Raw genomic sequence first — 12,857 nt, 5'->3', positions numbered from 1 at the left:
GTGAATGGACAGCACAGGTGTCCGAAGCACTCCTCAACCAATAACCCAACAGCCTTACAATTCTTGGCAATACCAATTATTACCTGAACAACATTTTGAGCATCAAATTGCTCAATGGCTTGGATGAGAATGTTTGCAATGAAAGGACCATCCTTCACCTCCTCTTCACAATCCACAACTTCCAAAAACATTGCACCTCTTGTGGACATTGCAATAACATTGACCAAAGGATGACTTCTCGCATCTTTCTATTCATCACATATTATGGTCACACTTGTTTCAGTCCATGAATCCTTGATGAGCTGCATAAGAGCCTCTACACGAATCACCTTTGTGTTCAATAAAGTGGTGTGCACCTTATCGTAACCTGAGCCCTTGAACCACTTTGGAGCCTCATTAATTGATTTCACCAAATATTGCCAACATGTTAAGTGAACAACATTAAATGACAATCCATTTGCATAGATACATCTCGCTATGTCTTCCTTGGCAGTGTCTCTAGCTCTATTCTGAAATGATATTTCCAAGGGCCCCTTTGATCTCTTATTTGTCACCTACTCTTGAGGAACACACAAGAATGGATGGCCATCTATGAGTGGTTCATTGGGGGTGGAAATTGAAGCCATACATATTTTTGTTTTAGTTCTAGACTTTTGCAAAGAATGAGCATGTACATTCCCAACTGCTTTACCTGCTTGTTTTAGCTCTTGAATATATTTGTTCACAATGTGGTTTGGAAGAAGAGTTTTAAATAGTACCCTATTGACTCTTGGCTCCCTGTACAAAACTTAATGTCTTTTTGAGGAATAAAGTATAAACGTGTTTTCATTCTGCTATAAGAGCTATTATATTCCTCTTCGCAATGGCTGCAAATCCACAAAAAACCTCATCCACTTGGCATTGGTTGAACCATTTCCACATATTCCCATAGTGGAGAGCATTTGTTTGTTTTGAAGTGGGAGTTTCTGTTGCTAGAAATACTTGTCATCCTCTGAATCTAGAAACAACAAACAAAGCAAAAATACTAAAATGAAAAGAGAAAATAAAACTTGAGAGCTCATTTCACTTTGTACCAAAAAAATCAAAAAACTTTTAAAAACAAACAAAACCCTAGCTCTTTTGTTGAAATCTTCCTCTTCAACGTCTTTGAGTTGTCCACGCTTGCAACCATGTAGAAATAGCTCAAAAACAAACTTAGAGCATGCAACAAACACCTATTAACACTCCTTCAACAATGGTAACCAATCAAGAAAGTTTAGCAATGGAGACAAGAAGTTTTCCTTTTCATTCACAAATGCACAAATGACATATAAATGGCAAAAAAAACTTTATAGAAAAGTCAATTTTCTGGTTCAAAGGTCAAATAGACCAAAAATGACAAATAAAAGTTTATTGAAAAGTCAATGAAATGGACATCTACAACCAATATCTGTCCAAATCCGGCACGGACTCAAGTGGCTGTTTGAAAAGTAGTCAAAATTTGATCAAAAATCCTCCAGGGTTCTGCACACTGAATTAACCAGTCTGATGATGAATTTCCAGTCAATGTGAACCAAATTAGAATTCTAAGCGACCCGACTTTCAAATTTGGGGTGTGCTGAGTGAATGTGGTGACATAGTTCCAATGAATTGGTTAGAAATTTACAAAGTAATATGACATAAGAGCTTTGACAGCCCAATAAGACTCTGAATGATTTGCAAAATTTGTAAGAAGCTCATGGAAGGGATGCAGAATGTTCTCTAAGCGATTACAAAAACATCTTTGTCAAAATTGTCACATGTTTCAAAGTAAGCAATGAAACGTGTAAACATATTAGCAAAATCAAGAGCTTACTAGCATATCAATCTATACACATCTCATAAACACATCCTTTTTAATACTAATATTGAAATACCCCGTCCATTAAAATATAAAAAACAATGTGTGGGTTTAATTTTGTTATTTGTTTTGTTTCAATAAGCAGTTAAGTTTGAGAACTGTACGGATTGAAGAACCCTGTAAAAGCTGAGCCAATAGCTCAAAAGGCACTCCAGGTTCAGGAGAATGAGAAGCAGAGTTTCAAACTCGACCGTAAAATAGAAACTAAGTAAAGCCGTTCAAATTTGATAGCTGAATTGATAATTTACATTTAATATTTTTATTTCAATAAACAGTTGAGATAAGTAAGAGGTCTGCGCGGATAGAAGCACTCCGTTAAAGCTGAGCGAAAAGCTCAAAATGAACTTCAACTTCAGTAGAATGAGAAGCACAGTTTCAAACTCCAATGTATAAAAAAAATAAGTAGAGCCATTCCAATTTGGTAACTGAATCGATATTATATTTATTTTTTATTTCAATAAACAGTTGAGATAAGTTAGAGGTCCGCACGAATTGAAGCGCTCTGTTAAAGGTGAGCCAGTAGCTCAAAAGGCGCCCAACTTGAGAAGGCCAAGGAGCACAGATTCAAACTCCAACATAAAATAGAAAATAAGTAGAGCTATTTCAAAAATAAATAAAACTTCAGTTGTTTATAACAACTTTTTCACAATTTTGAGAAAATGTAGCAATACAACCTTGATAGCTGAATTTATAATATTCCCATATTTAACCAGCATTTTAGTATAAGGTCCTGGAAACACTAACCGTCAAATAATCCTCTGGACGTGGATTTGTTGGAACAATTGCCGAGGAAGATGATTTCGTGGGCACTTCTTCGACTGCAGCACCCGCAGTCTCTCCCTTAGCGTTGCCGCCGCTCTCGCCTGAAGAACCTCCCTCCGACGATCCCCCGGCGTCCGAACCATCGCCGCCTTTTCCTGAATCTGAGCAAAAGCAGCGCCACCGATACGCCAAATGAACTGCATCATTATTCTGCTCCCGCAATGAATCCCAAAACCGCAGCAACGGTGACCTTTCTCCCCGCGGAAGGATACTGCTAGGAAGACATGGGTTCGAAACTCCGAACGCGAGTCTTCTTATCAGACTCTGTGAAGAAGTCGAAGGTGATATCACTTTAAGCATTAGATAGGATGTCAAATGAGGGATCCCAGGGTAGCTCAATATATGTGTTTGCTTCTATCAAGCTTTCTGAGCTCAAAATTTTACGGAACTCGGACTTCCCAGGGCCTGAATGAATGAGTTTTGATCAAAACTTGCAGCTCTCGTTTCGCAACAAATGTTCATTGCAATTTCCCCAAGGCACTTGTCTCGAAAACTTACGTGGGAAAATTTTGGTTTTACAGTTTCCTAATGGCCCTGGTAGACTTGCGCGCTTGGTTTTTACTCTCTGTTTGCAAAACCCTCCAAAAACCCTCGATGTATGTGTATTAAGCAAGCGTATATATATCGCATGTGTGCAAGGACGGATACGACTGGTCTACGTTTATACTTTCTTGGAAGGCAAGGCAGGAGATCTTTGAATGAGATTCGTCTTTCTTCGCCCTTTTTAAAATTGTTGTTATTAATATTATTAGGTATCTAGATAATTCCGGATCAGTTTAATATGAGGGATAACTTTATAATATTTTTTTGAGTGGTGGTTCTCTATTTTTCCCTTAGAACCTATTTTTTGTCCCTCTACGAAACTCTTTTTTTCCTATATGTCTAATATCGACATTTTATAATTGGTATTTTTTATTTAAAATTTTGAATTAGTTCGTTGTATTTCTCTTAACAAACTTATTTTTAATTATGTAAATTTAGGGAAAAAATTTTTGACATGTATATTTAATATATGTACAATTAAGCAGTATGAGAAACCAAAAAACTGAGTGTTAGAAAGCTTCATGTGAAAGGAGATTCACAAATTATTCTAGATGCAATAATGAAAGGTGATACGCATGTTTGATACTTGCAGAATCATATTGACCGAATAATTGAGGTATTGACATCATTACATGACTTCAAAATCACACGTCTTTAGACAAGGCAATAAGGACGTTGATAAGTTATCAAATTGAGCATTAACCTTCAACATGCATGAACTCGTGCTTTAAGATTTCCAACACTTAAGGATGGATGAAGACAATCAAGTGTGATCATTATTTTCCTCCTTAAATCCATAAGAAATAAGAAATCATTAAATTGTTAGCATGAATTTTGATGGTATTCCTTTGGGGGATTATCCTAAGCATTGGAGAGTTTGTTAGCATGATTGACATGTTGCATTCATGATTGTGTTTGTCACTGATATCAACATAGTATTGTTTTGTAAAAACTAGCAGAGGAGCAGATAGAGAATGAGGTCGTACGGTTTGTGTATTGATGATGAGGTCAAGTGTAATTGAGGATATGTTCTACATTGTGTCTTGATGAAGTGGACAAGTGTGCATGCAGAGAGTCGAAGACATGCCAGAGTTATTGAAGAATTACAGAGGACGGTGTGCAAACAAAGTACCTGAGAAGTAGTTTATGATGTTTGGGTTGTATATCTTAACAGAGATAGAATTGTGACGAGCAAAGTTAGACAGTGACAGTAGACAGCTTCATGATGATGTCAGCGAGTGCAGAAGGTTTGAGGTCACACATATGAGAAGTTGTATTTACTGTGAGCCTACAGTGTTGTGTAGTTATAATGATTGTAATATTTGAATGAGATCCTATTATAATTAATTGGGAAAGCCTCAAGGCCAACTCAAAGAATTATTTTGGTGATGTGGTATTAAGGAAGGTTATTTTCCTTTATGATGAAGTGTGAATTCTATTATATGTGAACAAGTGATAAACGAAGTTTGTAAATGTTTGTAAGTGATCCAAGGGATTATTGAATGTAAAGCTAGTGCTCTAGTATTGAGATCAGAAGAGGTTTGGTCCAGTCAAGATTTCAGAGAAGGAGTTCAAGTTATTTCATTTCTATCATTATGCAAAGAATAATACATAGATCAATTGGATACTAAGTTCGATGGTCTTGCCCTAAAGCTCTTTGGACAATGGGTCCTTCTGCCTTTTACAACTCATAACAGGGTTGGAATCTCCTAACAGGGATTCAAAGTCTTCTAACAGGGACTGATATGCACTAAATGTATTTCATTGGCTCCTAATAGAGTACATCCTCTTACAATTAACTTTTATATTAGTACATCATTTTGTGGGTACCATCCCCATTGGGGTTTTCCCTCTGATCAAGAGCTTTTCAGTTAACAAATCTGGTGTTATTGTGTATGTGTATCTTCTTATGGTTGTTGATTATATTGTTCACATGGTTAAGGATTAATAAGGTTGATAAATGTTTTAATAGTTGGATAACTGATTCACCCCCCGTCCCCCTCTCAATTGTCGTGGTGGACTTTACTTTCTAACAATTGGTATCAGGGCATCAGGTCCTTAAAGGAAAAGCTTAACAACTTAAGGAGATCAATGGTGAGTCGTTTCAAAAAAAAAATTTCAAAGTCTGATGGAGTTAATTTTGATATTCAGAAGATGGAGTTCCTTGGTGAGATATCAGAATTATGTACAGAACAGAAGATTGAGTTTCCAGATCCAAAATCTTTTTATTGCATACAAAAGACTAGACCTACTTTATCAAGGACCAATATAAATGAAGACAGATCTAGATCAAAAGAAGACAAAAATATTGAAGAAGGAATTGCCTTGCTTATGAAAAGAGAGCTAGATGGTATGAAATTTTTTTGCTTGTTGGACATGTAAAGAATTTGGTCATTTTTCATCCAAATGTCCTAAAAGAGTAAGGATTACTAGAAATGATTTCCTTGTTGATGATGATAAAAAATTAAAGCAAGTATGGAAAGATTCTTGAATGATAGTAATAATGAAGATGATGAGCTTTAACTGGTTAAGAAAGAGGAAGTAATAGAAGAAGCTAATCCTAAGCCTGTCATAGAAAATATTGAAATTTGAGACTAACAATGATTTGTAGAATGACATTCAAGTTGTTAAACAAAGAGAAGAACCAAGATTTGAACCTAGAGAAGAAGTAAGAGTCGAGTCAGTGACGCCTATAACTAACAGAAATTTGATAAAGAATCACCATGCTAATCAAATTATTGGAAGCAAAGAAAAAGGAGTTATGACAAGAAATAAAGTACATGAAGAATTGTGTTTGATTTCTCAAGTTGCAAAGAGTATAGATAAGGCATGGAAGGATGATCATTGGATTCAAGTAATGAAGGAAGAAATAAATCAGATTGTGAAGAATGAGACATGGGAATTGAATCCTAGGCCTAAAGATAAGAATGTTATAAGAACTAAGTGTGTTTTCAGAAACAAGATGAATGAACAAGGTGAGGTTGCGAGAAATAAAGCAAGATTGGTATTGTTAGTGAAATAGGATCGATTAATATATTTTGTAACTTGTAATAGCACTTGTGGATATTTTATATGTTTTCCAAGTTACTATACAAACAAATATATATAGGAAATAAAGAGACATGTCTCTTGAAGAGACATGTCCCTTTGACATATTAACTTACATTAGTTATAGTTATAACATAAGTGATATATATCTTCAATCTATTGTAATAGTTTTATAACAAGATACACACACACACACACACACACACACACACACACACACACACACACACACACACACACACATTCATACATATATATAGACACATATATACATATATAACATATATATAGACACATATATACATATATATACATGTGTGTGTGTGTGTGTGTGTGTGTGTGTGTGTATCACTCTTAATATAAGTTAACTATTCCATATATAATATTTGTCATATATTATATATCTCATATATAATATATAATTTATCCGAAAGAATTATAACATTAACACTCCCTCTTAATGAAGAAGGATAAAACACATAGATATTACACCAAATGTAATATTTCAAAAATAATACATATAAGAAATCTTTGATTAGAAGATTTCTAGAATATGATATCATGTAAGTATTGGCCTATCAAAATATCAACATATGATATTCACCAATTACTATTTGATATCATATTTGGTAACATGAGCATTGGCCTATCAGAATATCAATCAAATGATATTCACCAAATACTCCGAGTAATGGCCTATCAGAACATCAACTAAATGATATCCACCAAGTACTCGATGTGGTAATCCTTATTCAGCACAATCTTGGACCTGAGTTGCATTGTCAAATCTTCCAAATGACATTATACCGTTAAAGGTAGTGAACAATAAGGTCTCAATACAATGTGTAGTCATATTAAAGTATCTATAGGTAGACCAACCAAGATGCTTGAAGAGTGTTGATCTCGTTGATTTGTACCAACAACCTCCAGGTTTAATTTTGGACACAAGTCACTTATATTATTTTCAGACATACATATCTGTCATGCAAGAGTTGTTTTGGTAGTCAGTGATGCTAACAGCCGCAAAGGTTTGATCTCACTGTAATTTCTGAAAAACTAAAGGATATGGATATAGAACTGGTAATACAGGCAACCCCCTTTTTAGAAAGAAATCAATGATTATCAGGCCCATATGTAGGTTGAAGATCAGTATATACCATTCTCCGTTAATAAGTGTTCCTTGGGCTAAGAGAATTCTCTGATTCATAAATTTCAGTGCAACTATAGTGAACATAAATGACGATTTTGTGTGTTCACCCAAATAATTCAATTTCATAAATTTTGATCCTCATTAGATCAGCCATCATATTATGAACTCTCAAATATCGAACAATGAAAATTTAAGATTTGCGATGATGGATATATATATATATATAAAGCCATCGATTGAAGATCTTGCAGTGAGGTTATAGCTTCACTCTCTGGGTTTAAAATATTATACTTTAATCACATTTCACATAAACTGTGGGCCCTTTCACTCATTTTTCACTGTTGGAATAATTGTCTTTTGTCATCTTATCGCTGGAGTATATGACTGGCTCTTCCATTCTTTCCATGTCTTTGTCCATTCTCTTTCTGCAGTGTAACAGAATATGTAATATTTATTATTGTTCTCCATCATTTATGAAATATGTTGTGAGTGGAGTAAGAAAGCATCTTCTATCTATGGTGGTTTATTTTCCTTTTGAGTTTCCTCTTCAGGAGTCTGCATGTGAGAAATTTTGTGTAGGAGATCCACATTGTATCCCTACTCTCCAGCCTTCTCCAGCAGCTGGTTATAAATCTCTTCATCAAGCTCTGGTTGCCTGCTCAAAATCCACAGAAACTTCCGAGACGACTGTCCAACCATAGCCCACTAGTAGTCTGCATCAATGCCCATAACCTAGTAATCCCCAAGAATAGGAAAAAATGGGCAAAAAAAATGGCGGCACATAGAACTTCACCTTGAACTTGGCCTCATCACTATGCGGATCCACCTTATATGCATTGCCCTCAATGGAACCCTTCTTCCCATTGCTCCAAGTCTCGTTGAGGACATGAACAGTATTATTTGGTTTAAGGGTATAAGTTGCCCGTGTATTTTTGCCATTCTTGGGCTAAAAGCATGATGGAATGGAAGCGATCTCGTACCAGTGTCCCATATATCTTTCCAAATCTAAACCCTTCACTACTTCCAGATCGCCTTTGCTCACCATTCTTTTCTTCAATACCCAGCACATATCTCTTCTACTTATGCAAAATCTCAAGACAAATCTCCAATAAACTATTCACTTTCATTTGCTCTAATTATATGTGTTGGTGTCACATATATTTGAATTGATATTTTTCAATATTTAACACTATGACTTTATTTGTATTTCTCAGACAAGATCGAAATATCAATGTAAGCGTTTGCATCTCCACAACGTCTTTCAAAAACTTTTATATAGTCTCTGATAAGGAATGCAATGCAGCTTTGTTTCTACATAATTGATTTTTATGAAAGTACAGATATATGATCAAAACCCTACTCTAATACCATGTTAGTGAAATAGGATCGATTAATATTGTCTGTAACTTGTAATAGCACTTGTGGATATTTTATATGTTTTCCAAGTTACTATACAAACAAACAAATATATATAGGAAATAAAGAGACATGTCTCTTGAAGAGACATGTCCCTTTGACATATTAACTTACATTAGTTATAGTTATAACATAAGTGATATATATCTTCAATATATTGTAATAGTTTTATAACAAGATATGTATATATATATATATATCACTCTTAATATAAGTTAATTATTCCATATATAATATTTGTCATATATTATATATCTCATATATATAATATAATTTATCCGACAGAATTATAACAATTAACAGGTATGTAAAGAATATTCATAGCAATAAGGTATAGACTATGAAGAAACATTTGCCCCTATTACCAAAATTGAAGTAGTAAGAATGTTCTTGGCTTATGTAGCAAATAAGAAGCTCAAAGTGTATCAAATGGATGGAAAGTTAGCATTTCTGAATGGAGAACTTGAAGAAGAAGTCTACATTGAGCAGCCTAAAGGATTTCCTTTGACAGAAGAAAAGGATATAGTATGTAAACTGAAGAAAGCATTGTATGGACTAAAGCAAGCACCTAGAACCTGGTATGCGAGATTGGACAAGTATTTGGCACAGTTGGGATTTGCTAAAGGTACGATAGATAATAATTTTTATTTGAAAGAAGTTGAGAATAGATTGTTGATTATTGAGATATTTGTGGATGACATAATCTTTTGAGGTAATTATGAAACAAGTGACAAATTTATTTATGAAATAAAGAATGAATTTGAGATGAGTATGATTGGTGAGATGAAATATTTCTTAGGTCTACAAATTGTATAGAATAGTGATGGTATTTTCTTATTACAGACTAAGTATTTGAAAGACTTGTTGAAAATATTTAGCTCTGAAAGTTGTAAGCCTATTGGTAGACCTATGATAACTAGTCACAAGTTATCTAACAAAGACGAGACACCTATAGTTGAGCAAAAGAAGTACAAATCCATGATTGGAGGTTTGCAATATTTGACTCACATTGGACCAAATATAGCAAATGTAATTGGTATAGTATCAAGATTTTGAGCAAACCCTAAAGAAGCACATTATGCAGCAGTAAAGAGAATATTCATATATATGAAAAGTACACATGATTTGGACTGTGATATGACAAATCAAGTGACTTTACTTTGTGTGCATATACTTATGCAGATTGGGTAGGTAGTATGGATGATAGAAAGAGTACAAGTGGTGGAGCATTTTTCCTTGGAGGAAGATTGGTTTCTTGGCTAAGCAAGAAACAAGATTGTATCTCACAGAGTACAATAGAAGTAGAGTATGTAGCAACAACAAACAATTGTAATCAAATCATGTGGATGAAATAGATGGTAAGGACATTGGGATAGATTTTTTAGAACCTATTATCATACATTGTGATAACATAAGTACGGTAAGTATGTCCAAGAATCTTGTGTTGCATTCTAAGACTAAGCATATATCCATTATCATGTTTTGAGAGAGAAAGTTGTAGAGAAAGAAATTAGACTAGAGTATGTGAATACAAAAGAGAAGATTGCGTATATTTTTATGAAGCCTTTGCCTAAGGATACATTTGAGTATTTGCAAGGTATGCTCGGGGTTATGTCCTTACCTACTTATGAGTAGGTGATGCAGAGAGTGCATCAGTCTAGTGGTAGAAAGCACTCTTGTTTATTTGGATTGAATGTTGATGCTTCCTATATGAGGGAGTTCCTATGATGAGCAGAGTCATCAAGAAGTTTTGGTAGTTGGTATAGAACAATGTCTTTGGACACTTTAGTTGGTTGAAGACTTTGTGCAATTGATTGACATAATGATGCATCTGTCATTGATGTCAATGGGGGAGAAGTTGTATGAAAAACATCTTCTGGTAGTATGTGGGAGATGTATATGGTGGAGAGAATGTACGAGGGAGAGTTGTTCATGAGATATTGATGTCAATGGTGGTAGTGTATCAATAGGGGGAAAGTGTGAACAGATGATGTCAATACATGTAAGAATGAGGAAGCACAGATGGAGAGTTGTTCCCATTTTCAGATTCTTTTAATGAAGATGATTTGAAAAGAAGAGAGCAACAACAACAACAGTGATTGTTTTGGTATTCTTGGAACTTAGATGTTTTTCATCTATGTTGCCATCAATACAAAAGGGGAAGATTGTTAGCATGGATGTTGATGGTATTCCTTTAGGGGGGGTACCATAAGCATTGGAGAGTTTGTTAGCATAATTTACATGTTCAATTCATGACTGTGTTTGTCATTGATGTCAACATAGTATTGTTTTTGTAAAGACTACCAAAGTAGCAGATAAAGAATGAGGTTGTACGGGCTATGTATTGATAATGAGGTCAAGCGTAGTTGAGGATATTTCCTACATTGTGTCCTAATGAAGTGGACAAGTGCACATGCAAGAGTTATCCATGAATTATAGAGGACAATGTGCAGATAGAGTGTCTAAGAAGTAGTTTTTGATGTTTTGATTGTATCTCTTAATACGGATAGAATCATGATGAGTGAAGTTAAATAGTGATAGTAGACATCCTAATGATGATGTCAGCAAGTGCACAAGGTTGGATGTCGTACATATGAGAAATTGTATCAACTATGAGTTGATAGTGTTGTATAATTGTAATGAATTGTAATAACTTAATGAGGTCCTATTATAATTAATTGGGAAAGCCTCAGGGCTGAATCAAAGAATTATTTGGAAGGCTATTTTCCTTGTGATGAAGTGTGAATTCTATTGTATGTGAGCAAGTGATATGCGAAGTTGGTAAAAGCATATAAGGAATCCAAGGGATTATTAGATGGGAAGTTGGTGATTTGATATTGAGATCAGAAGAGGTTTGGTCCAGTCAAGAGGAAAACAAGTTCAATTTATTTCATTTCTATTATTATGCAAGGAATAATAAAGAGATCAGGTGTCATGAAGTTGTTTTGATAGTGGGTCTTTCTGCCTTCTACAACTCCTAACAGGGTTGAAATCTCCTAAAAGGGATTCAAAGTCTCCTAATAGGGACTTATATGTATTGAATAGATTTCATTAGATCCTAATAGATTCTATCCTCTTACAATAAACTTTCATATTAGTACATCATTTTGTGGGTACCATTCCCACTAGGGTTTTCCCTCTAATCAAGGGTTTCCCTAGTTAACATATCTGGTGTTATTGTGTATGTGTATCTTCTTATGGTTAATAATTACATCGTTCACATGGTCAAGGATTAACATGGTTGATAAATGTTTTAATAGTTGGATAGCTGATTCACCACCCCCCGCCTCTCTAAGTTATCTTGGTGGACTTTACTTTCTAACATAAATGTGGCATGTCTTCAGCAACGATGTATAGCTAAGTGCTTATGTTTGGTTTAAGGTGTGAAAGCTATGTAACCATTAATTTTTAGGTTGCTTATTATAGTGTGAGGCCATTTTTTTGCTTTTAAATATGACAACGAGACTTCATTTACAACTTTTTGTAACTTGGAAGGTGAGCTCTAAAGAGTCCATGGAGATGGAGACTTCATTTACCCTCACCTATCCCAAGCAAGAAAACTCTTACCATGGTAAGAGCACAAGAAAGAGGATTAAGAAAATGCTTATATTTGTTGACAACAAACTCTCAGAGAGTGTTTTAATTATGTTGGGCAACATGTATTCACCAAATGGAAAATCATCATAGAACCAATGCAAACATCTACTCAATGATAATAGCACGAGTCTTACAATTGGGTGGAGACAAGTACAACATTGGGTTCATAATGGAAACCATTATTCCAATTCAAACATTGGGAGGTTTGGATGAAATACTAGAAAAATTAATTACAGGGCTGGGAATCAATCTAGGTGACAAACATAGTGACATAGAGAAAATTGAAGGGACAAAGTACACTCCCTTCGTGTGGTAATTTAATTAGAGGTATAAAAATTTAAGGTATAAAGAGGCACAAAAGGGATGGTTGGCACTAAAGATGGTTGTGATGATGAAATGAGC

At 34.7% G+C, this 12,857-nt stretch overlaps 1 protein-coding gene and 1 pseudogene across 1 annotated transcript in view; both read right to left on the bottom strand.

Moving 5' to 3' along the window:
• The window catches only part of LOC149560436 (lon protease homolog 1, mitochondrial-like), a 185,453-nt gene extending 182,117 nt beyond the window's left edge, over positions 1–3,336 (bottom strand). The window contains exon 1 of the mRNA XM_089824679.1: positions 2,624–3,336. Coding sequence (XP_089680805.1) covers positions 2,624–3,001 — 378 coding nt within the window. The 5' untranslated portion in view covers positions 3,002–3,336. The remainder of the gene's footprint in view (positions 1–2,623) is intronic.
• Positions 3,337–7,955: 4,619 nt separating this feature from the next.
• LOC149560435 (temperature-induced lipocalin-1 pseudogene) lies at positions 7,956–8,487 on the bottom strand (annotated as a pseudogene).
• Positions 8,488–12,857: the final 4,370 nt, after the last annotated feature.

Source organism: Cupressus sempervirens, chromosome 4 (genome assembly GCF_028749045.1).
Source record: "Cupressus sempervirens isolate cs-2001-9-10 chromosome 4, ASM2874904v1, whole genome shotgun sequence".
NCBI classification, from domain to species: Eukaryota; Viridiplantae; Streptophyta; class Pinopsida; order Cupressales; family Cupressaceae; genus Cupressus; species Cupressus sempervirens.
The sequence above is the reverse complement of the archived record's forward strand: the minus strand, read 5'-3'. Positions and strand labels throughout refer to the sequence as shown.